This window comes from Tamandua tetradactyla, chromosome 21 (genome assembly GCF_023851605.1).
Source record: "Tamandua tetradactyla isolate mTamTet1 chromosome 21, mTamTet1.pri, whole genome shotgun sequence".
NCBI lineage: Eukaryota > Metazoa > Chordata > Mammalia > Pilosa > Myrmecophagidae > Tamandua > Tamandua tetradactyla.
In genome coordinates, this window is record NC_135347.1 from 16,018,449 (window position 1) to 16,043,774 (window position 25,326).

The following is a 25,326-nucleotide window of genomic DNA, read 5'->3' on the forward strand; positions in this document are numbered from 1 at the left end:
AGTGAGGAAGCAGAGTAAAACCTATGTACATACTGGGGTCCTTATTTGTCAGTTTCAATCTACTGGCTGGCAGTGTGAAAGACTGAACCAAGACACCTGTCTCTGGCTCACCCTCCCAGACTTTATCCTGCACATAGAACCAGTTGGAGGACAGATAAAGCAGTATAAGAAACAAATCAAAGCAGTCAGAGGCAAAGGATCACCAGCTTTAAGACACACAATAAAACACCTAGAAAAGGGAGAAGTCAATATCACAGGGAGTAGAGCGGGTATTCTGACTTCTCTGAACGGGACAATTCCTAAGGCCCCAAGCACAGGCCTAGGACAAAACCCTCACTCAGAGAAAAAAGAAATGCTGCAATTTCATCTTAGGCTGATCTTGATAAGAGAGCTAAACTGAAGGAGAACACCAGGCAACACAAAATCAATTTGCAAACACTGGAGAAGATGTTTTTTACCTTGGTTTCTTTGTTCTTCTTAGCTCCTGTCACTCAAGAAAATTTCTGTCATAAAATTATATGGATACAAACTTAAGGACAGAGCACACTGGGACTAAACCTAAGAGTTAAACCCTTAAAATATACAGTATGAACTAAAAGAAACAAGAGAGAAGGAACAAGATAAAACTTGAGAATCCATCAGAAAAAAACAGACTTTGGGCATACCAACGATTTTTAAAAATTGATCTTTTAATTTTTCTTTATCCCTATGCTCAAAGAGCTAAAGGAAAACAGAGGTGGTTTGGCATTCTATGTACCCCAGAAAAATATGTTCTTAAATTTAATCCATTCCTGTAGGTATGAACTTATTCTAAGTAGGACCTTTTTCCCGACCTCAAATCATAAGCCAATAAATTTCCATTGCTGTATTTGACCCATTCCATAGTATTTCCATCAGCAGCCAAGGAAATTAAAACAACAGTGAAAGAACTAAAGGATGTCAGGAAAACAAAGATAATTAATATTAGAATATTGATAAAGAGACAGAAAAATTTAAAAGGAACCAAACAGAAATACTGGAGGTGAAAACCACAAGTAAACAGTGCCTAAGAGACCTGTGGGACCCCATCAAGTATATCAAGATACTCATTATTATGAGAGATCTAGAAGAGAAGAAAAAGAAAGGGGTAAAATTAATATTCAAAGAAAAATGGCAGAAAACTTCTCAAAGTTAAAAAGATATGAATGTACATATGCAAGAATCCCAACAAACCCCAAACAGAAAAAAACTATAAGAGAATTATACCTAAACACATAGCAATCAAACTGTTAAATGCCAAAGACAGGAAGAGTGCTCTGACAGCTGCAAAAGACAACCAACATGCTATGTTCAAAGGAAGCTCCAATAAGAATAAGTGCCAATTCTCATCAGAAACCCTGTGCGACAAAAATATCAAAATGCTAAAAGAAAATAACTGCCAACCAAGAATTTTATATCCAGGGAAAATGTCTTTCAAAGATGAGGGACAGAATACAACACTCCCAGATAAACAAAAGCCTATGGAAGTGACCCTACTAGACCTAGCCAACAAGCAATGCTAAAGAAAATTCTTCAGACTGAAAGGAAAGCACAAGAGACAAATGGCTCTAAGCAGCATAAAGAAATAACAGTCTCCAATGAGGCTAACCAAACGGGCAATTAAAACAATACCAGTGTATTGTATATTTCATATGTAACCCCACTTTTTACTTTTCACAGGTACTAAATACATAAAGAAGAATGATAAATCTATAGTTCTGGAAATACAATGACTAAAGATACAATTTATAGTATGTGCAACACAAAGGTAGGGGACAGAGGGTTATAGGAGCAGTGCTTAAATATGCTACTGAGGTTAAGTTTGAATCAAATCAAATATCAGTATCAGATTTAGTATATTAAATTTAAACCCCATGGAAACCATAAAGAAAAATATCAGAAAAATACATACTAAAGAAAATGAAAAGGGCCTCAAAATGGTACACTGCCAAAAAAGTAAAAAAAAATATGAAAGTAGACATTAACTGAGGAATTGAGGCACAAAAAGTGTAGAGTCATAAAGACAAAATAGGAAAATGGCAGAAGAAAGTCAAGCATTGTGAGTAGTTACTTTAAATGTAAGCAGATTAAACTCTACAGTTAAAAGACAGAGACTGGCAGAATATTTAAAGAAGCATGACTCAATTATGTGCTGTTTAGAAAAGACTCATCTTAAATTCAAATACACAAGAAGGTTGGAAAGTGAAAGGACAGAAAAAATACTCCATGCAAACAATAACAAAAAGCTGGGATAGTCATACTAATATCAGATGAAAAAACTCGAAGGAAAAGGACTCTCAGGCTCCAACTGCCCCAGGCAAGGGTGGAATTAAGCTTGTCTGAGAGACAAAGTGGCAGGTCAAGTGAAAAGGAAATAATTCCCCAGAGGCTGTGCCTTCCCCAGGAAAGGGATGGGGCCCAGCTCAGGTGGAATCCTTCCCTCAAGGATTTCAGCTCCCAGGGACTGGAAAACTGAAGTAGTTAAAGCCAGTCTACAACCTCTCCTCAGTCTCAACCACGGTCCCAGCAGGGAGAGTCCACCAAAGTCAAAAGCATAGCATCACTTTATGCTGATGTGAAGCCGCAGGCAGACAAGCACCACATATTGGGCAGGATAGGAAAAACACAGAGTCCAGAGGCTATGTAGGAAAGTCTGTCAACCTGCTGAGTCTCCCCTCAGGGAAAACTGATGCAGGTGATTCTTTCCTCCTAAGAGGAGGCCACTTCCATCTGGGAAAAATGTGACAAAGGTCTGTGATATCTGAGTAGACCCTCTTAAAAAAAAGGCTGCATATAGGCAGTGCAAAAAACAGAAAAACAAGAACTGAAAAATTCTGATCCGCTAAACAAAACCTATGTAGAGGTCTAGAAGAGCCTGAACTGCATATCAAAGAACAAACAGAGAAAAAGCCTAGCAGCAAGAAAATCCTAGACAAAAGAGTGAAAACAAACTCCAGAATAAATTAAGTAAATAAGATGCCTATATATCAGCAAAAAATAGCGAGGAATACCAGGAAAATCAAAGATATGGCCCAATCAAAGGAACAACACAAAAATTCAAATGAGATAGAGGGGTTGAAACAACTAATTCAGGATATCTGAACAGAGCTGGAAAATCTCATCAAAAATCAAATCAACGAGTTGAGGGAGGATATAAAGAAGGCAATGGGTGAACAAAAAGAAGAAACAGAGCATCTGAAAAAACAAATCACAGAACTTATAGGAATGAAAGGCACACTAGAGGAGATGAAAAAAAACAGAAAACTACGAGGATAGATTTGAAGAGGCAGAAGTAAGGATTAATGAACTAGAGGACTGGGCATCTGAAAGCCAACATGCAAAAGAAAATACAGGGAAAAGAATGGAAAAATAGGAGCAGGGATTCAGGGAACTGAATGACAACATGAAGCACACTAATATACATGTTCTGGGTGTCCCAGAAGGAGAAGAAAAGGGAAAAGGAGGAGAAAGACTAATGGAGGAAAATATCACTGAAAATTGCCCATCTATTATCAACGACATGAAATAACAGATGCAAGAAGTGCAGCATACCCCAAACAAAATAGATCCAAATAGACATACTCCAAGACATTTACTAATCAAACTGTCAGATGTCAAAAAGAGAATTTTGAAAGCAGTAAGAGAAAAGCAATCTATCACATACAAGGGAAGCCCACTAAGACTGTGTGTGGATTTCTCAGCAGAAACAATGGAGGCAAAGAATATATTTAAGATTCTAAAAGAGAAAAACTGCCAACCAAGAATTCTATATCCAGCAAAACTATCCTTCAAAAACGAGGGGGAAATTAAAACATTTTCAGACAAACAATCACTGAGAGAATTTGTGACCAAGAGACCAGTTCTGCAAGAAATACTAAAGGGAGCACTAGATGCAGATAGGAAAAGACAGGACAGAGAGAGGTGTGGAGAAGAGTGTAGAAATTAAGACTACCAGTAAAGGTAAGAAGAGAAAAAGAATTAGATCTGACATATAAAATCCAAAAGGCAAATGGCAGAAGAAAGTACCACCTTTACAGTCATAACGCTAAAAGTTAATGAATTAAACTTCCCAATCAAAAAACACTGACTGGCTGAATGGATTAAAACACAGGATCAAACTGTATGCTGGTAAATGAGGTCCATCCTAGACCCAAGGACAAAAATAGGTTGAAGGTGAAAGGCTAGGAAAAGATATTTCATGCAAAGAACAATTCGTAAAGAGTAGGAGTAGCTACACTAATATCCAACAAATTAGACGTCAAATGTAAAACAATTAAAAGATACAAAGAATGCATTAATAAAAGGAACAATTCAACAAGAAGGCATAATAATCATGACTATTTATGCACATATCCAGAGTACTTCAAAATACATAAGGCAAACCCTAAAAATGCTGAAAGGAGAAACAGACACCTTTACCATAATAGTAGGAGACTTCAATCCCCCACGCTCATCAATGGACAGAACATCTAGAACATCAAGACAGTATCAACAAACAAGAGAATTTGAGTGATACAATAACTGAACTAGACTCGAAAGACATTTACAGAACATTACACCCCACAACAGCAGAATTCACCTTTTTCTCAAGTGCTCATGGTTCATTCGCAAGGATTCACCATATGCTGGGTCACAAAGCAAGTCTCAATAAATTTTAGAAGACTGAAATCATACAAAACACTTTCTCAGATAATAAACAAATGAAGCTGGCAATCAATAACAGGCAGAAGGCCAGAAAATTCACAAATATATGGAGGTTGAACAACACATTCTTAAACTACCAGTGGGTCAAGGAAGAAATTACAAGAGAAATCAGTAAATATCTCAAGGCTAATGACAATGAAAACACAACATATCCAAATTTATGGGATGCAACAAAGACAGTGCTAAGAGGGAAATTTATTGCCCTAAATGCCTATATCAAAAAGAAGAAAGAGCAAAAATCGAGGAATTAACTGCTCACTTGGAAGAATTAGAGAAAGAACAGCAAACTAACCCCAAAACAAGCTAAAGGAAAGAAACAATGAAGATTAGAGCAGGAAAAATGAAATCGTGAAGATGAAAACAATCGAGAAAATCAACAAAACCAGAAGCAGGTTCTTTGAGAAAATCAATAAAATTTATGGACCCTCAGCAAGGTTGACAAAAAAAAGAAGAGAGAAGATGTAAATAAATAAAATCAGAAATGGAAGAGGAGACATAACCACTGACCCCGCAGAAATAAAGAAGGTAATAAGATACTATGAGCAAATATATGCTAATAAACTGGACATCATTGTATTCTCTACGGATTCCTAAATTTTACCATTTAAGTCTTTATTGTCTATCTTTCCTTCTGGTTTCATACATGCCCTCAGCCCCTTTCCCTCTATCATTCTCACATTCAGCTTCATTCAGTGTACTTACATTGTGGTGCTACAATCAGGTAGTATTGTGCTATTCATTTCTGAATTTTTACAGTCTTGCTGCACAATCTGTATCCCTTCAGCACCAATTACCCTGTTTCTGTCTCCAGATAACCTGTGTTCTTAATTGAAATACTGCATGTTCACTCATTAATATTAGTTCATATCAGTGAAACCATACGATATTTCCCCTTTTGTTTCTGGCTAATTCCACTCAGCATAATGTCTTCAAGATCCATCCATATCGTTACATGCTTCATGACTTCATCAAAGTACATTTTGTACATTTTGTACATCAAAGAATGTACAAAAGTGTTTAATTGTGAGCAGTTCCCATTTATCTATTTCTTTCTTCAATGCTTGTGCTTTGGGTGTAAGATCTAGGAAACTGCCTCCTACTATAAGATTTATAAGATATTTCTCTACATTTTCTTCTAAAAGTTTTAAGGTCTTAGATCTAATGTTTAGATCTTTGATCCATTTTGTGGTAGTTAGATTGAGTTGCCAACTTGGACAGATGAAGGCACGTAGTCCTGTTGCTGCAGACATGAGCCAACATACATGAACTTCACCTGTTGCTGATTATATATGCAGTTGGTTAGGAGGTGTGCCTGCTGCAATGAATGACATTTGACTTAACTGGCTGGTGCTTAAATGAGAGAGCGCAAGGTAACACAGCCAAAGCAGCTCAGCATACCTCATCTTAGCACTCACAGCTCAGACCAGGCCTTTGGAGATGCAGAAAGAAATCACCCCAGGGAAAGTTGTTGGAACCCAGAGGCCTAGAGAGAAGGCCAGCAGAAAGCATCCTGTGCCTTTCCATGTAAGAAAGAACCTCAGTTGAAAGTTAGCTGCCTTTCCTCTGAAGAACTAACAAAATAAATTCCCTTTTATTAAAAGCCAATCCATCTCTGGTGTGTTGCATTTCGGCAGCTAGCAAACTAGAACACATTTTGAATTAATTTTTGTATAGGGTGTGAGATATGGATCTCTTTCATTCATTTGCATGTGGATATCCAGTTCTCCAAGCACCATTTATTGAAGAGACTGTTCTGTCCCAGGTGAGCTGGCTTGACTGCCTTATCGAAGATCAATTGTCCATAAATGAGAGGGTCTACCTGAGCACTCTGTTCGATTCCATTGGTCAGTATTTCTATCTTTATGCAAGTACCATGCTGTCTTGACCACCATAGCTTCATAATACACTTTAAAGTCAGGTAGTGTGAGATCTCCAACTTCATTTTTCTTTCTAAGAATATTTTTAGCTATTTAGGACACCTGCTCTTCTAGATAAATTTGGCTATTGGTTTTTCTATTTCTGAAAAGCACGTTTGGAGGGATTTTAATTGGTATTGTACTGAATCTATAAATGAATTTAGGTAGAATTGACATCCTAACTATATTTAGTCTTCCAATCCATGAACACAGAATGCCCTTCCATTTATTTAGGTCTTCTGGGATTTCTTTTAGCAATTTCTTGAAGTTTTCTTTGTATAGGTCTTTTGTATCCTTAGTTAAATTTATTCCCAAATATTTTATTCTTTTAGTTACAACTGTAAATGGAATCTTTTTCTTGATTTCCCCCTCAGATTGCTCATTACTAGTGTATAGAATCACTACCGAGTTCTGAGTGTTGATCTTGTAACCTGTCACTTCACTGTACTCATTAGTTAGCTCTAGTAGCTTTGCTGTGAATTTTTCAGGGTTTTCAACAGACAGTATCGTCTCATCTGCAAACAGTGAGAGTTTTGCTTCTTTCCAATTTTGATGCCTTGTATTTCTGTCTAACTGCTCTGGCTAGAACTTCCAACACAATGTTGAATAGCAATGGTGATAGTGGACATCCTCGTCTTGTTCCAGATCTTAGGGGGAAATTTTTTAGTTTTTCCCCATTGAGAATGATGTTAGCTGTGGGTTTTTCATATATTCCCTTTACCATGTTGAGGAAGTTCCCTTCTATTCATATCCTTTGAAGTGTTTTCAACAGGAAAGGATGTTGAATTTTGTCAAATGCCTTTTCTGCATCAATTGAGATGACCATGTGTTTTTTTTTTTTTTGCCTTGATTTCTTGATATGGTGTACTACATTAACTGATTTCCTTATGTTGAACCATCCTTGCATACCTGGGATGAATCCTACTTGGTCATGGTGTATAATTCTTTTAATGTGCTGCTGGATTCGATTTGCAAGAATTTTGTTGAGGATTTTTGTATCTATATTCATAAGAGAGATTGGTCTGTAGCTTTCTTTTCTTGTAGTATCTCTGTCTGGCTTCGGTATAAGGGTGATGTTGACTTAATAGAATGAGTTAGGTAGTCTTTCCTCATCTTCAATTTTTTTGAAGAGTTTGAGTAGGATTGGTACTAATTCTTTCTTGAATGTTTGACAGAATTCACATGTGAAGCCATCTGTTCCTAGATTTCTCTTTTGGGGGGAGCTTCTTAATGACTAACTCAATTTCTTTACTTGTGATTGGTTTGTTAAGGGCGTCTATTTCTTCTCGAGTCAATGTTGGTTGTTCATGCTTTTCTAGGAAGTTGTCCATTTCATCTATGTTGTCTAGTTTATTAGCATAAAGTTTTTCATAGTATCCTCTTATTGGTTCCTTTATTTCTGCAGACTCAGTGGTTATGTCTCCTCTTTCATTTCTGATTTTATTTATTTGCATCCTCTCTCTTCTTCTTTTTGTCAACCTTGCTAAGGGTCCATCAATCCCATTTTCTCATAGAACCAACTTCTGGTTTTGTTGATTTTCTCAATTGTTTTCATGTTCTCAATTTCATTTATTTCTGCTCTAATCTTCGTTATTTCTTTCCTTTTGCTTGCTTTGGGATTAGTTTGTGGTTCTTTCTCTAGTTCTTCCAAGTGAACAGCTAATTCCTTGATTTTTGCTTTTTCTTCTTTTTTGATATAGGCATTTACAGCAATAAATTTCCCTCTTAGCACTGTCTTTGTTGCATCCCATAAATTTGGATATGTTGCGTTTTCATTTTCATTTGTCTTGAGGTATTTACTGATTTCTCCTCTAGTAATTTCTTCCTTGACCCACTGATTGCTTAAGAGTGTGATGCTGAGCCTCCAAATATTTGTGAATTTTCTGGCCGTCTGCCTACTATTGATTTCCAACTTGGTTTGTTTATTATCTGAGAAAGTGTTTTGTATGATTTCAATCTTTTTAAATTTATTGAGACTAGCTTTGTGACCCAGCCTATGGTGTATCCTTGAGAATAATCCATGAGCACTTAAACAAAAGGTGTATACTGCTGTTATGGGGTTGTAATGTTCTAAAAATGTCTTTTAAGTCTAGTTCATTTATTGCATTATTCAAATTCTTTGTTTCTTTATTGATCCTCTGTCTAGATGTTCTGTCCATTGATGAGAATGGGGAACTGAAGTCTCCAGCTATTATGGATGTGCCTATTTGTCTTTTCAGTGGTTTTAGTGTTTTCCACATGTAGTTTGGAGCACTCTGGCTCAGTGAATAAATATTTATGATTGTTATGTCTTCTTGTTGAATTGTTCCTTTTATTAATATAGTGTCCTTCTTTGTCTGTTTTAACTGTTTTACATTTGAAGTCTAATTTGTTGGATATTAGTATAGCTACTGCAGCTATTTTCTGATTGTTGTTTCCATGAATTATCTTTTCCCAACCTTTCACTTTCAATCTATGTTTATCCTTGGGTCTAAAATTCATCTCCTGTAGACAGCATATAGATTTGCCTGTTTTTAAATACATTCTGCTAGTCTATGTCATTTGATTGGGGAGTTTAATCCATGAACATTTAGTGTTATTACTGCAAGAGCAGTACTTCTACTATTTTGCCTTTTGGATTTTATATGTCACATCTAATTTCTCTTCTTTTTACCTTTACTGATAGTCTTCATTTCTACACTCTTCTCCACACCTCTCTCTCCTGTCTTTTCCTATCTGTCTCTAGTGCTCCCTTTAGTATTTCTTGCAGAGCTGGTCTCTTGGTCTCAAATTCTCAGTGATTTTCCATCTGAAAATGTTTTAATTTCCACCTCACTTTTGAAGAACAATTTTGCTGGATATAGAATTCTTGGTTGGCAGTTTTCCTCTTTTAGTATCTTAAATATATCATATCACTGTCTTCTTGCCCCCATGGTTTCTGATGAGAAATCTACGCATAGTCTTATTGGGCTTCCCTTGTATGTGATGAATTGCTTTTTTTTTGCTGCTTTCAAAATTCCCTCTTTCTCTTTGACATCTGAGAGTCTTATTAGTAAGTGTCTTGAAGTATGTCTATTTGGATCTATTCTGTTTGGGGTACGCTGCACTACTTGGATCTATAATTTTAAGTGTTTCATAAGAGTTGGGAAATTTTCAGGGATAATTTCCTCCATTAGTTTTTCTCCTCTTTTTCCCTTCTCTTCTCCTTCTGGGACACACACAGTATATATATATTCATGCGCTTCATGCTGTCATTCAATTCCCTGAGTCCCTGCTCATATTTTTCCATTCTTTTTTCTATATTTTCTTTTGTGTGTCGTATTTCAGATATCCCATCCTTCAGTTCACTAATCTTATCTTCTACCTCTTGAAATCTAACATCATAGGTTTCCATTTTTTTTTCATCTCTTCTACTGTGTCTTTCATTCCCATAAGTTCTGTGATTTGTTTTTTCAGACTTTCAATTTCTTCTTTTTGTTCATCCCTTGCCTTCTTTTTATCCTCCCTGAATTTATTGATTTGATTTTTGATGAGGTTTTTCCATGTCTGTTTGAACATTCTGAATTGTTTCAATACCTATATCTCATTTGAATTGTTGGTTTGTTCTTTTGATCGAGCCGTATCTCCAATTTTCCTAGTATGATTCATTATTTTTGCTGGCGTCTAGACATTCAATTTCCTTAATTAATTCATTCTGGAGATTGTTTTCATTATTTTTACCTAGGATTTTCTTGTTGGATGACTTTGTTGTCTATCTGTTCTTTGGCATTCAGTTCAGCTTATTCTAGACTTTTAGCTTAGGTTTTGTTTAACAGATCAGAATTTTTCAGTTCTTGTTTTCTTATTTTCTGCCCTGCCTGTATGGTGCCTTTTTCCCCTCCTTAGGAGGGTCTATTTAGGTATTATAGAACCCAGTCCAAACTGGCCTCCTCTCAAGAGGAAAAAGTCTCCTGCATCGGTTTTCCCTGAGGGTGAGACCCAGCAGGTTGAAAGACTTTCCTATGAAGCCTCTAGACTCCGTGTTTTTCCCATCCTGCCCAGTATGTGACACTTGTCTGCCTGTGGGTCCCACCAGCATAAAGTGATGTGATACCTTTAACTTCAGCAGACTTTCCCTGCTGGGGCTGTGGCTGAGACAGAGGAAAGGTTGTAGTCTGGCTTTAATTACTTCAGCTTTCCAGACCCTGGGGTCTGAATTCCTTGAGGGAGGGATACCACCTGAGCAGAGCCCTAGCCCTATCCCTTTCCTGGGGAAGGCACAGCCTCCAGAGAAGCTCTCAGACAAGCTTAATTCCACCCTTGCCTGGGGCAGTTGGAGCCTGAGAAGCCTTGCAGTTGTATCCAAAGAGCAGTCAAGCCACAGAAACACAGCCCCAAAAAAGAAAAAAAAAAAAATCCTTTTGAGAGCAGGACCTCCATTCCTCAGGCTTGCCAATCAAGAGCTTAAGTTGGTATGTTGCTCTGTGTATCTCCAGGTCCTATGTACCCCCACCTTTCCTTCAGGGCCCAGACCCTTTCAAGTATTTTGTGCTGTCTGACCCCCAAAAAACTGTGGTTTTGTTTTGTTTTTTCCTTCAGCCCTCCAGCAACCTCAGCTTTTACTTGAGGTTCTTCTGAGCTGGGGGCATATTTTTAGTAGTCAGAATTTTTTAATTAATTCCACAATTGGAGTTTGGTTGAACTCAGCCCCTTGCTGCTAGTAAAAGTCTCTCTCCTTTCCCCTCTGAGAAGCAACCTGTTGGGGAGGGGTGCCGGCCTCTGCAGCTTGGGAGACTCATGGTTCTGGGTAGGACTGCAGCTGATCCAGCTTGTCCAGACAAGGGTATGCTGTATCCAGTCACTGATGTGGCCCCAGCAGTTGTTCTGTATGTTCCTGGCTATTTACTAGCTGCTCTGGAGGATGAACTAAATCTCATACCTCACTAAGCCACCATCTTGGACCCAGAACCTACATTTTTGGTAGCATATTATCCAATCAACTTGTCTGAATAGCTCATTTAAACAACCCAAAGTCCTGGAGTCCAGAATGGAAATGAGGCCTTGTAATTCTGCATAACTTAATGTAATACTAGGATACAACTCAGACTTTGGGTGGCTGATAAATAAAAAATATTGGTAGAGTCTCTCAAGAGTCCAAAGGGTGGGGAGTGGAATATATATATGGAACTATTAAACTTTCTCAATCTGGGAAACCCTGGGTAACCTCTCAACCATTGGGGACTTCCAAGAAAATAGGCCAAGGTATTCCTTTTGAGACTGCACTTATTTCTATAGTGGAGAAGCTAAGAATATCTATTTCCTGCTTCCAGGAAAACTCTTTTGTTGCTCAGATGTGGCCTCTATCTCTCTAAGCCCAACTCTACAAGTAAAATCATTACCCTCCCCACTAAATGGGACATGGCATTCAGGGATGAAAGTTCCCCTGACACCAGGGGACATGACTTCCAGAGACAAGTTCAGTCTTGAAACCGGGGATCAACAATGCCTTCCTGGCCAGAAAAGGGGAAAGAAGTGGACAAAATAAGGCATAAGTGGCTAAGAGAGTTCAAACAGAGTCAAGAAGCTATTCTGGAGGCTATTCTTATGCAAACTGCAGGTGGATATTGCAAATTCCCATGGTCTGCCAAAGCCAACCAACATCATTACTGTTAACTTTTTTTTTTTTTACTGTCAGCTTTTAAGAACACCTAGGGCTGTAATTGAGACTCTATAAAAAAAAAGGTTCATGCACTAAGTTTATATTCCTGAAACCTATAACCTCCAGAGGATTATAGGCCAAATAAATCCTGAAACCCAGAGGGAGCATCCTCTCCAATATTATCAACTAATTACATCCCCCTAAACCTTATTGTTGACACCACTTATCAATATGAAAATGTTAGAATGGTCATTCCCCTAAAATCCCTATAGACTGGGAGAAAGATCAGAGGAGAAGGAGGAGTTATAACAGAGAGCATAACTGCTGAATGACTATACTGATATTTCTTTTACCCTACAGTGTTCTGGAGCAGCTAGAAGGAAAAATCTGAAATAGCGGAATAGTAACCCATAACAAACTCTGAAATCTGTTCTGTAACTACTAGTTAAAATATACTTTAAAAATTACTTTTCTTTCTCTTCTTTGTGTATATATTTTATAATAAAAAAATGTTTTAAAAAGAAGACACAATGGTGAAAAAAAGATTGTCAGAAAACTGGAGGTGAAAAAAATGTTCACATTTTCAAATATGAAAAATTACTTCTAAAAATATAGATCAATTTTTTAAAAAAAGGAATGGTAATATTATGAACAACTATATGTCAACAAACTAGATCACTTAAATGAAATGGACAAATTCCTAGAAAGACACAAATCACCTATACTGTCTTGAGAAGAAACAGAAGACCTCAACAAACCAATTACAAGTAAAGAGATCCAATCAGTTAAAAATCTTCCCACACACTCAAAAAAAAATCTTCCCTCAAAAAAAATAGCCCAGGACCTGATGGCTTCACAGGAGAATTTTATCAAACTTTTCTAAAAGAACTGATACCCAGTTGATACTAATGATAGCTTTTTAAATTTTTTCTTTTTTTGATTTTTTAAATTAAGGAATGATATTTCCTTATTGTAACAAGTAAAACATTATGGAAGTATAAGAATACAAAGATAAGATGATAATCTTTCCTTTTCTCTACTTCAGCCCCTCTCCCTGAGTTAATAAATGGGGTGAGTTTGTTTTATCTCAGTGCCTTTCATTAAGTTCATACAAATATATACAAGGAAATTAGCACATGTATAAAGAGATTTCCCTCATATATTCCCAACCCACCCCCCAAATTGGATAATACTATATTACACTACAGCAGTGTTTCTCAAACTTCAGCATGCACCAGACTCAGCTAACAGGCTTGCTAAGATACAGATTGCTGAACCTCTCCCAGAGATTCACATTCAGCAGGTCTGGGGTGAGGCTGAGAATTTACATTTCTAGAAGTTTTCAGGTCTAGAAGCCATGCTTTGAAGACCACTGCCCTACAACTTACTTCTTTTAATCTCCATGTATGGCAGACATCCATCCAGATCAATAAGAGAGCACAGTCCATTCTTCTTCTTACTGCATATAATATGGACAGATGTGTCATATTTTTTTCAAGTATCTCACACTGGATGGACACACATACTTGGACACTTGCAGTTTTTTGCTGGTTGTAAAAAATATTGTGCTTGGTACAGTATCTATTTGCAATGATGGAAAATTTTTGGTTGTGGACGGTGGTAATGGTTGCAGAACTTTGTCAAAATAATTAACACCACTGAATTACACATTTACAAGTGGATAAGGGACATTTTAAGTTGCATATATGTTACTAGAATTAAAAGAGCATTTTAAGGATGGTGCACTGGTGGCTCAGTGATAGAATTCTTGAATTCTTGCCTACTGTGCCAGAGACCCAGGTTCAATTCCTGGAGCCTGCCCATGTAAAAAAAAACAGTGTTTTAAGCCATTGGACCATACAGCAAAAATGATAAACTATGGACTATAGTTAATAGTAAAATTGTAATAATATTGTTTCATCAGTTGTAACAAAGATTACACACTAATGTAAACTCACTAATAGGTAAAACTATGTGTGTGAGGTGGAGTATATGGGAATTCTGCATCTTCTGCACGAATTATTGTAAACCTACAGCTACTAAAAAAAAAAGAAATTAATACTGTGGAGAGAAAAAAAAAAAAAGAACTGACGTCAATCCTGCTCAAACTATTACAAACAACTGAAGAAAAAGGAATACTACCTAACTCATTTTATGAAGCTAACATCACTCTAATACCAAAATGAGATAAAGACAATACAAGAAAAGAAAATTACAGACCAATCTCCCTAATGAACACAGATGTAAAAATTCTTAACAAAATACCAGCAGACCATATCCAACACCACATTAAAAGAATTATACATCATGATCAAGTGGGATTCATACCAGGAATGCAAGAGTGGTTCAACATAAGAAAATCAATCAACGTAATACAGCACATTAACAAATTGAAAGGGAAAAATCACATGATCATATTGACCGATGCTGAAAACACATTCAACAAAATCCAACATCCTTTCCTGATAAAAACACTTCAAAAGTTACGCATTGAAGGAAACTTTCTCAATATCATAAAGGGCATATATGAAAAACCCATAATTAGCATCATATTTAATGGTGAAAAATTGAAAGCATTCCCCTTGAGATTGGGGACAAGACAAAGATGCCCACTGTCACCACTGTTATTCTACAATGTATCAGAAGTACTAGCTGGAGCAATCAGATAGGAGAAAGAAATAAAAGGCATCCAAATAGGAGGGAAGAAGTACAACTTTCATTATTTGCAGATGACATGACCCTATACTTAGAAAACCCTGAGAAATCTAAAGTAAAACTATGTGAGCAAATAAACTAGCTCAGTAAAGTGGCAGGATACAAGATTAATGTACAAAAATCAGTAATGTTTCTATACACAAGCAATGACCTAGCTAAGGTGACAACTAAGAAAAAAAATCCATTCAGAATAGCAAGCAGCAGAATTAGGTATCTAGGAATAAGTTTAACCAGGGATGTCAAGAACTTATACACAGAAAAACTACATAAAATTGCTAAAAGAAAAAAAATTACCTAAATAGATGGAAAGATATTTCATTCTCATGGATAGGAAGATTTAATATCATCAAGATGTCAATTCTACCCAAACTGCTACAGATTCAATGCAATACCAATAAAAATCCCAACAACCTGCTTTGAAGACTTGGAAAAACTGGTTATCAAATTTATATGGAAGGGACAGAGACCTCGAATACCTAAAGATATCCTAAAAAAGAAGAGTGAACTGGGAGATCTATCACTTCCTGACTTTAAAGCTTACTATAAAGCCACAGTGGTCAAAACAGCATGGTACTGGCACAAAGACAGAAGGACTAACTGGTGGAACAGAATCAAGAATGCAGAGATTGACCACCAAATCTATGGACATTTGATCTTCAATAAGGCCCCAAAAGTCAATGAATTGAGAAAGAACAGTCTGTTCAATAAATGGGCATGGGAGAACTGGATTTCAATAGCCAAAAGAATGAAACAGGAACCCTACCTTATACTCTATACAAAAATTAATTCAAAATGATCAAAGACCTAAACGTAAAAGCCAGTACCATAAAACTTCTTGAAAAAAATGGAGGAAAACATCTTCAAGATCTACTAATAGGAGATAGCTTCTTAAACTTCGCACGTAAAGCACAAGCTGTGAAAGAAAAAAGGGGGAGGGGGTATTCCTTAAGATCAAGAGCTTCTGTGCCTCAAAGGATTTTGGTAAAAAGGTGAAGAGGCAATCAATTCAATGGGAGAAAACATTTGGAAACCACATATTGGATAAAGGCTTGATATCCTGGGTACATAAAGGAATTCTACAGCTCACCAACAAAAGAACAAACAACCCAATTATAAAATGAGCAGAGGAAATGAACAGGCAGTTTTCTGAAGAGCAAATACAGATAACTAAGAAGCATATGAAGAGCTGCTCATCTTCACTGGCTATAAGAAAAACGCAAATTAAGAAGACAATGAGATACCACCTCACACCTATAAGAATGGCTGCTATTAAACAAACAGGGAACTATAAATGTTGGAGAGGATGCAAAGAAATCGGAACACTTATTCATTGGTGGTGGGAATGTAAAATAGTTCAGCCACTGTGGAAATCAGTTTGGCGAATCCTCAGAAAACTAAATACTGAGTTGCTCTACGATCTGGCAATAACAATACTCGAGAATACCCAGAAGAGTTGAGGGCATTGACACAAACAGACATTTATGCACTGCTGTTCATAGTGGCACTATTCACGACTGCCAAGAGATGGAAACAATCTAGGTGCTCATCAACAGACGAGTGGATAAACAAAATAGATAAAGGGATCTACTGCTTGACTTTTAAATCCTTTCCAGTACTGACCGACCATGATCTTTCATTTTGGCTTTTGTCTAGCTGCCTGTGGGGTTCTGAAATTTACCTCTGATTGCCAATATATACCATAATCAACTAACAAAAATCAGAGTAACTCATTAGTGAAAACATGAGTCTATATAACTAAAGGTATGCTAAATTTTTTCATTTACTAAATGAATAATCTAGAGAATATTTATTAATATTTTTTCCCTTCCTTTCTTAAAGTCACAAATCTCCTGGAGAACAAAGAGAAATCCTTTCCAGAAAGGGTGGGTGGTAAGGGAGTTAACAAAGCATATGTACACATGCATTACATATACACAAAAGTACTTCTGTATATAATTGTCATGGAGTAACAGAACTCATGAAACTATTTGGGAGACATTAGATTAAGAATCTCTGATTTTGCATGGTATTTATTTATTTTCCTATGCTAACAGGAAGATCCTGATTTTGCATTTGAAATAAAATATGTATTCAAAAGAACAATTTTGGGGTTGTGAATAACAACAAAAAAAGTAGTGCTTACATTTTAAATTAAACTAAACTCTAACCATAAATAACTGTAAAAGTAATAAAAACGTTTAAAAAATAAACTTACCACTAACATTTTCAGTTAAAATAAGGTGAAAGACCTGAGCAAAGGCATCAACATCCTTATGTAGCCATATATCAGAAAGACAAGCATCCATTTCCTTTATTAACCATGGTTCAAGGCAATTCACATCTTTTTCTGTCTTTAAAAAAAAAAAAGCAAAGATTATAAACAACCTAGTAGCTTAACATCTGCTTGCAAAGAATAAGAAATGGCCACAATGACCACAAGAACTACTAACCTTACGATATTACAAAAAAGTGTATCACATAATTTCATCACAAATATTATCACTCACAATATTATCTCTTTCTTTCTTACATTCAGATTTTATAAATGAGCTTTTCAAGAAAGGATAATATAACGCAGTCACAATATTAAGTAACTGTGCTTCTGATAGAATGTTGCTAAATATACCTATATACCAGTGGTTCTTTCTCCTAGCAGTACATCAGAGAGTACATTATCACTTGGAGTCTGTTAACATTGATGCCAAGTCCTAGACCAGACGAAACGTATCATAATCTCTGGTGGTGTGAGGCCAGATTTTACGGTGCTTTAAAAGCTCTTCTGGGATGCTAATGTATAGCCAGGCTTAAGAACCACCAATTTGCTAGGTCAAAATGCTGTTCACTGAATCAAATGTGTCTGCCCTATTCTAAATACACAATTTTAAAACATTAGTAAGTATTGTTTAGAAGTATTTTTTAAAACTCATGAATAGTTCACCTGGGTGTATTACAACTTTAAACTAGAAAATACAAACATATCTGTCCGTAGTGTGCACCTTTTCTTGCTCAGAATTAGATTCTTTTCTAAAAAGTGTCTAGAAAGTTGTTGTGAAAAAAGTTTGTTGTAGTCTAAAATAAACTAACAGAATTAACTTTTATTTATGCAGTTAACAATTATAACCTCATAAAGTGTTCCTTAAATTAAACAATTTTCATTCAAATATCAGTTTCAAACCACCAAGGTCTTACCAACTGACTGAAGACAGCATCACCACCATCATCCAATAAATCATACTCTTCAGTCACATTTGGAACAGTTCTCTGTCTCTGAGACTCAGGCTTGAAAGTATTCTCTTGAGCTGAGTACCATTCTGTAAGTGTGGTTTGTTGTTTTTCTTCTAAATCAATTACCAAAGAAAGAATACTTAATCTACTTAAGATAAATTCTTGGCTTTTTGAGATGCATCCTCTGCTTAAAAAAAATTAAGTAAGTCTAATGCAATTAAAAAATGGCCTTATTTTGAAGTTACTGTTTTTTAAACATATTAATTAGGAGCATTCAATAAAATGTGTTTGCTCACCTACAATGATACATGAAATCACTTAAAACTTCATCTATTCATCTATTAATAAAGAGTTGACTTCTAAGTAATTCCATAATTTAAAGAATATTTTAGCCATACTATAAATATTTTGAAATCAATGAATAAATATTCATATAGGATTTTATAGAAACCTATTTCTTGAACACCTATCATCATAGTGCTTGAGATACAAGAAATAAGCAATTTTCAGCTTCAAAAGCTTCAAGATCTAGGAGTTTTATAATTTACGTATCAGTGATTCAGCACTGCCCTGTGAAATAGGCACTGCTAATTCATTATATTTTCCAAGTGGTGAACCTAAGACCCAAAGAAGTTATCTAAATTAAACAATCAAAGCTTCAAACTAAATCTTCTAACATGAATAATGTAGTTAAAGGTAAGAAAAAGCAATCCAAAACCTAATTCATAAGCTGAGATAGTGTATGCTATTATAAGAGATGTATTAATAGGCAAATAATGCTAAATTCAACATACATATGTAATTCCATAACAAATCAACATTTAGAAACCTTGACATTTTTATCAAAAATAAGCCTGTTATTGCTCAGATGCTAATCTTTCACCACCACTTACTACCAATCCCAGTCCAGTGAAATACGCTATGGGCAACGAGCAAATAATTTTCTGCTCCCTGAAAATGTTGGTTAAATCTTCAGATACAGACACACTTAGCCTTCTCAACACTGGCATCCACTTTCAATTCCTCCCCATAGATTATAACTTCTGGGCATCAAAAGATGCATTTGGTAACAACATACTCATGTAATGTTAACAATTAATTATTTTTTACAAGAGAAAAACAATCTCAACTGTTCTTCTATATCCCATAGACTGGAATACTCAAGAAGTCAATATCAATATTATTTTCTATTTCTTTGATAAAAAGCTTACCTCGCTGTTTTTCCTTTTTGTACTTTAACATTTCTTTGTTTGTATATCCAGTAGTTCTTAAGATATCTTCCAGAAACATTTCTTTTACTTCAAATGGTCTTCCCTGTACTAAATAACAGAATTTTTTTAAAAAGTCAATTTGCATTTTAAAGACAATTCACACAGAAACTTGAGAATCCAAAGTTAATAAGCGTGACTGTAAACTCCAAAAACAATTTTATTGTTCAAGTGACTTTCATGACACTGCCCTATAAATATAACTTTGATCTTTATTTTAAACAAGCTCATACTCATTTGTTTTGTTTTGTTTTTTTAGTTTACTATCTACATAACATGTGTCCGCATCATACTAAGTATTAGGAAACATATGGGAAACAAAAGGGAAACAGAGCTACCTCCTGTCCTCTTGAAGCTTGCAAGCTAGCAGGGGAGGGGTATTAATCCAATAATCCATAACATAAATATATTAAACAGAGTTCTGAAAAGTCTATGAGAGAGAAGTATAAGACACTATGGCAGCATAAATTGAGAGATTTGAATGGGTCAAGAAAAGCATCCTCACTGAGAAAATGAAGACTAAGACAAAAAGATAAACGGAATAAGTAGGCTATGTGAAAAGGAAAGTGCAGGCAATGCAAAATGATGTCGTTTCCATGATAACAAGGAATGCTGAAAGAGGAACAGTTTGGCTGGTGGGAACTGGGGTTTGGGTTTAAACATGTCAAATGTGAGATGCTAAGAAGTGCTGTAAATTAGCCGATACATACATTTTATTTGCCTGGTCACTCAAAAATATTATGAGAAGTTAATGTTTGTGACTTAGATGACTAAATCAGTGGTGGTATGATTAACCAAGACAGGCAATACAAGAAGAGAAGATTTTTGTCAAAAACATTCAAGTTTTTGATTTTTTGACATAATACAAAAAAGTATTATGGGGCATACTGAAAGTGAGCTGCTTATAAGATCTAAGTTTCAAAATTCTGGAGAACAGTCTGAAACAGAAATGAAGATTTGAGGGACATGAGTATACAAGAAAAGGTAGAAGCCAAGGGCATGAGCAAGAGTCTCTAGGGAGACAGTACATCTCCAGTGCCTAGTAGAGTGCTGCATCAAGCAGGAAAGAAGGGGGGGGGAGGATGTAAGGAAGGTAGAGTGAGTAGGAAAGAGAAAAGGGAATAAACCTAGAAAATACCAATTATTTAAGCACCATGCAAAAGAGAAGCTCACAACAGAGATGGAAAAATTCATGTTATTAGGTAGAATTAAAACTCAAGGAATAGTGTTGTCATATTGGGATATGGGATCCCATTATGGGATCTGAGCATTTCACAAAAAAGAGGCCAACCATGAGAAACACTACAGGAAACATAAGTAAGATCTTTGTCTGAAATATGATTACACTTGACAATTGTATCAGTGTCAAAACAATGATGCTATGAATACACAAATGAACACCCTATAGATTGCAGAAACGTGAACTGTTTCAGCCTTTTGAAAAAGTAAAATGGTAAAATTATTAAAAGTAGATACACTCTTACTCAGCAACTTCACTTTCAGGAATCTATCCCTAGAAATGAGAGGATTAGTATATAAGGACATACACATACAAAGATGTTCATTACAACATTGTTTATACTGAGGAGGGTGGGATATATAATCAACCTGAATGTCCAAATATAAAGGAATGATGAGATAAAAAGCATGGAACATCCATATTATGAAATTCTAAAGCAGCTGTTTAAAATTATGAACTAGATGTAAAGCTATTTAACTGGAGGACTGTCCACAACATACTGTCATATGAATACAGCATACTGCAAAATAACATATAAGGCATGTGCCAATCTTTGCAAAATTAATTTTTTAGAACCATATATATGTATATATATATATATTTGCATGTTTGTATGGGCATGGATGAGTTGGGAAAATTTATATCAGGTTTTTAATATCAGTAATTTCAGAAAAGTAGAACATGGACTAAAAGATAAGGGATATTATGAACTTTTTCGACATATACCTTTGTATTACTTCATTAAGGTAAACACATACAAGGTTTGCAATTTTTTAGGAGGAATTTAATAAAAAAATTTTTTAAAAGATCAGTGGGAAATACAGTTTTGCTTAAAGAGCAAGAGCAAATGTTAAGTTGCAGTATATTCAGAAGTAAATGGGAGTGTAGGTTATCCTTTTAAGGAGTCTAGAAATAAAGAGAAGAAGTCATAGTAAAGAACTGAAAGGGAAATACAGGATCAAAATAAAGCATATTTCTTTTCAAGAGTACAGAGTTAGGTTCACTTCACCACATTAAAGAATTGGAAAATGAGAGGCTGAAAACATAGAGATGACTAATAAAGCAGAGAAAAAAGAAACAGATGCCCTCTACTTCAGAACATTCCCCAATTCATGTTAGAATAAGCCACAATCATGTCCAAAAATATTCTTTCATAAAAATCCTACAAGAAATGTGATAATTTAACTTACTATATATCACTGGACAACTTCCAAAATATCTTGTAAAGAGATTTACATCCAGTGCAGCACTAGAAAGAATCAGCTTCAAAGTTGGGTGTTTCTGTAGCAAATCTCTTAACTTTGTAAGTAAAAAATCACTAAATCGATCCCTTTCATGTACTTCATCCTGTAGTAAACAAAAATAAACCCATGGGACAGTTAAACATTATGGATGACTAACTCTTTAAAAGAATGGTGCTGCTGGGTTTTACATGCACTCAAATTAAATGCAGACTAAGCCAAGCAAATTAGTGAAAATTTTGTATTATACACAATTCAGTAATAATCAGACATTAACAAACTACTGCATATTACAAAGTACCAATCTTTCTTTCCCATGGAACATAAAACCATACAAATGACAACAAATTTAAATTAGTGTTTCATTTAATGTAGTGTTAATACATATAAAACCTACTTAAATATGCTTCTGTTCATATTTTGGTTTAAATGCCAAACAGAAAACTGGTAAGTTTCCACCACCTGCTTTCCAGAAACTTTTAAAACAATCCAATTCTTTTTTCTGACAGACACTGGATAAAAGCTTAGAAGTTCTTTAATAAGGGGGTAATTCATCAACTTATTTCTTCAGGAGTTAATTAAACAGCTTAACCACGAGGAAAATGACTAGGAAATAAATCGTATATTAAAGGGGGAAGAGATGACTAGATATAGAGACGAAAGTAAACTATCATCATTTCTGGAGAACTCTAAGTACATTTATCATTTTCAAATAGCAAAAGCAAATTTTTAAAAATACCTACTTATTTTATTTCCCCCATAAAACCTGATAGTAAGAATATTTTAATTTTAATCCAATATTTATTTCTAATTACAGAGAACAAAAATAATCTGATTATAATAGCCTGTTCAAAGAATAAACTAGTTCTCATTTAGATCCTATTCTAAAAATGGCTTATTTAAAGTTTAATCACTCCTATAAATAAGAAAACTGAGTTATTTATGGCGAATTCAGCAATATTCTTACCACAATAACATGGGTCACTGTTGACAATGTACTATCTCCTGCCATCAATGTGCGAAGCAATACCCCATTAGTGCAAAATGTCAGAAGTGTCTTTGGAGAAACCCTTTTTAAAAAATCAAAATAAAGTACACAATTACAAATCTTTCAAGTAATCAAAATATGTTCACATTAAATGCTGATCTTGCATGTACTTTAATAAATGTTACTTACATAATAGTATAATGGTATATGGATGTATTAGCAAAGTTATGTGAAATACAGTCAATCTTGATTATTCATGGGATTGCACAACTGTGAATTCATTTACTTAATAAAATTTATTTGTAACCCCCAAATCAATGTTTACTTAGCTTTCGTGGCCAATTACAGACATGTGCAAGGTGACAAAAAATTTGAGTCACCTAACATGCATGTTCCCAGCTGAGCTAGAACAAGGCAATGCTCTGAATTCTTGTTTCAGCTCTCATATTATAAATAAGCATCTTTTCATGGCATGTTGTGCTGCCAGCTGTGAATTCAATGTTAATGAATCAACAATATATGTTAAATAAGTTGTCTTTAAACAAGAACACACATTTTAAACAAGGTAATGTATGGATTGGTTGACAAAAGTGTTAATGCCAGGCTCACAGGAATCTAACCCTGTATTTTCCACAAAAACATTTGAAGCATTTGGTAATTCAGTGTTTGTAGTGACTTTACAGATCGTTATTACTTCAAATAATGAGATTGACTATTTTATGCCTGAAAATCTTATAAATTTGTTATTACTAATAGCCTTTAATCAATTAAGTGATGTATTTTGTCAAAAAAAAACTAAAGAAATTTAAAAAGTAAAAGACATTAAGGACAATTGTAGGAAGATGACAGAATAGGAAGCTCCAAGAATCATTCCCTCCATCAAAACAATTACTGAACTGGCAGGAAATATCTGAATCAATCACTTTGAAACTCTCAAGTCTAGGGGAACACTGTGCAGCATTAAGGGAAGAGTGGGACAAAGAAGCTGGCAAATTACAATTAAGACCAGTGAGTTTCACCCTCCCTGGAGTGGCTATCATTCCCCTTACTCCAGCCCTGTGGCCAGCAGAAGTGGGGACTGGAGCTCTGTCTCCTGACTGAGCTTGCTGGTGCCAGGGTGGGACAAAAAGAACTAGTTCTCCAACATTCAGGAAGGTACAGTCTGATGCCAGACTCTATCTTTGAAAGCTACTTCATATTGCAGAAGGCCCATCCTGAAGACAGCCATTGTTCCAACCTCTCTGGAGCAAAGGTGGCAGAGGAATTTTAAAGACAGTAGCAACCTTCTTTAAAACAAAGAAAAACATTTAAAGGGGTGCATTAACTGGGCAAGTGCTGAATTAAGAAAATGCAGGTTAAAAATAAAATGAAGAAAATGCAGCTCCTGGAACCCTTGCTGGCCCTTCTTCAACCAACTTTATAACACAGGATGGAGCTAGCTTGCACTCTCATTGTGAGTCCATTCCTGGCTGTGTTCAAGAGGCAGCAGAGTGGCCCTTGTGTGCATACTGGTGTGCATGCATGTCAGTATCAATCTGTCAGGTACAAGTCTGAGAGACTGAGCTGCGGTACATATCTCAGGCTGGTCCTCCCAGAGTTTGTCCTTTGTAGCTTCAAAGATAGAAAAGCAGCGTAAAGACAGCTGGGGCAGTATAAGAAACAACTAAATTGAAATGGCCCGGAGAAAAGGACTACCTGAATTAAGTCACTCAAAAGAGAATCAAGTAGGTGGTGTGCGAGGGTAGTTCAGTGCTAGAATTCCTGCCTGCTGTGCCAGAGACCTAGGTTCAATTCCCAGCCTATGTACTTTCCAAAAAAACAAACAAAACAAGCAAAAAATTCAACAAATGGTGCTTCAATAATGGGATACTCACATGGAAAAAGAGTAAAATGTGACCCCCCCCCAAAAAAGAACCCAGTAGGATGAGGAGGTCTGATTCAAAGGGAGTGGGGACATTCAGTAAAACTCCAATGAACATGTAAATAGAGAATTCTTGGGACCTAGGAAAAGAAGCAGGCTCCCCAGCTCTAGCTATAAATAGGCTTAGATAAACAAAGGGGACTCTGCATTCCCCATGTGCCTCAGGCTGATCCTCTTGATAAGAGTTTTAAGCTCTGTATTGGGAATGTTTGTGTTTCTTTCTGCAATTTTTTTTTAATTAATAAAAAATTAAAAAAAAAAAAGAGCTTTACGCTCTGAAGGAAACCACCAGCCAAAACTGAGCCAATTTGCAAAGAGCGAAAGGTGCTTTATGCCCTTGGTTTGTTTGTTTTGATTAGCTACAAGCATTCAAGAAAATATCAAATCACTAGCTGGATACAAACTTAAGGGACAGACAGGAACAAATCCCAGAGTTAACACTTTAAAATATTAAAATGTACAGCCTGCCAATA

The 25,326-nt window shown here is 35.7% G+C and overlaps 1 protein-coding gene across 6 annotated transcripts in view; it reads right to left on the reverse strand.

Annotated features, from left to right (window-relative positions):
* YTHDC2 (YTH N6-methyladenosine RNA binding protein C2) overlaps positions 1 to 25,326 on the reverse strand; it is a 156,391-nt gene that overhangs the window by 53,718 nt on the left and 77,347 nt on the right. For all 6 annotated transcript variants that reach the window (XM_077138925.1, XM_077138930.1, XM_077138927.1 and 3 more), the window contains 5 exons: positions 22,912 to 23,014; positions 21,894 to 22,050; positions 19,407 to 19,514; positions 18,160 to 18,308; positions 17,186 to 17,321 (listed from right to left, as the gene is read on the reverse strand). In XM_077138925.1, coding sequence (XP_076995040.1) covers positions 17,186 to 17,321; positions 18,160 to 18,308; positions 19,407 to 19,514; positions 21,894 to 22,050; positions 22,912 to 23,014 — 653 coding nt within the window. The remainder of the gene's footprint in view (positions 1 to 17,185; positions 17,322 to 18,159; positions 18,309 to 19,406; positions 19,515 to 21,893; positions 22,051 to 22,911; positions 23,015 to 25,326) is intronic.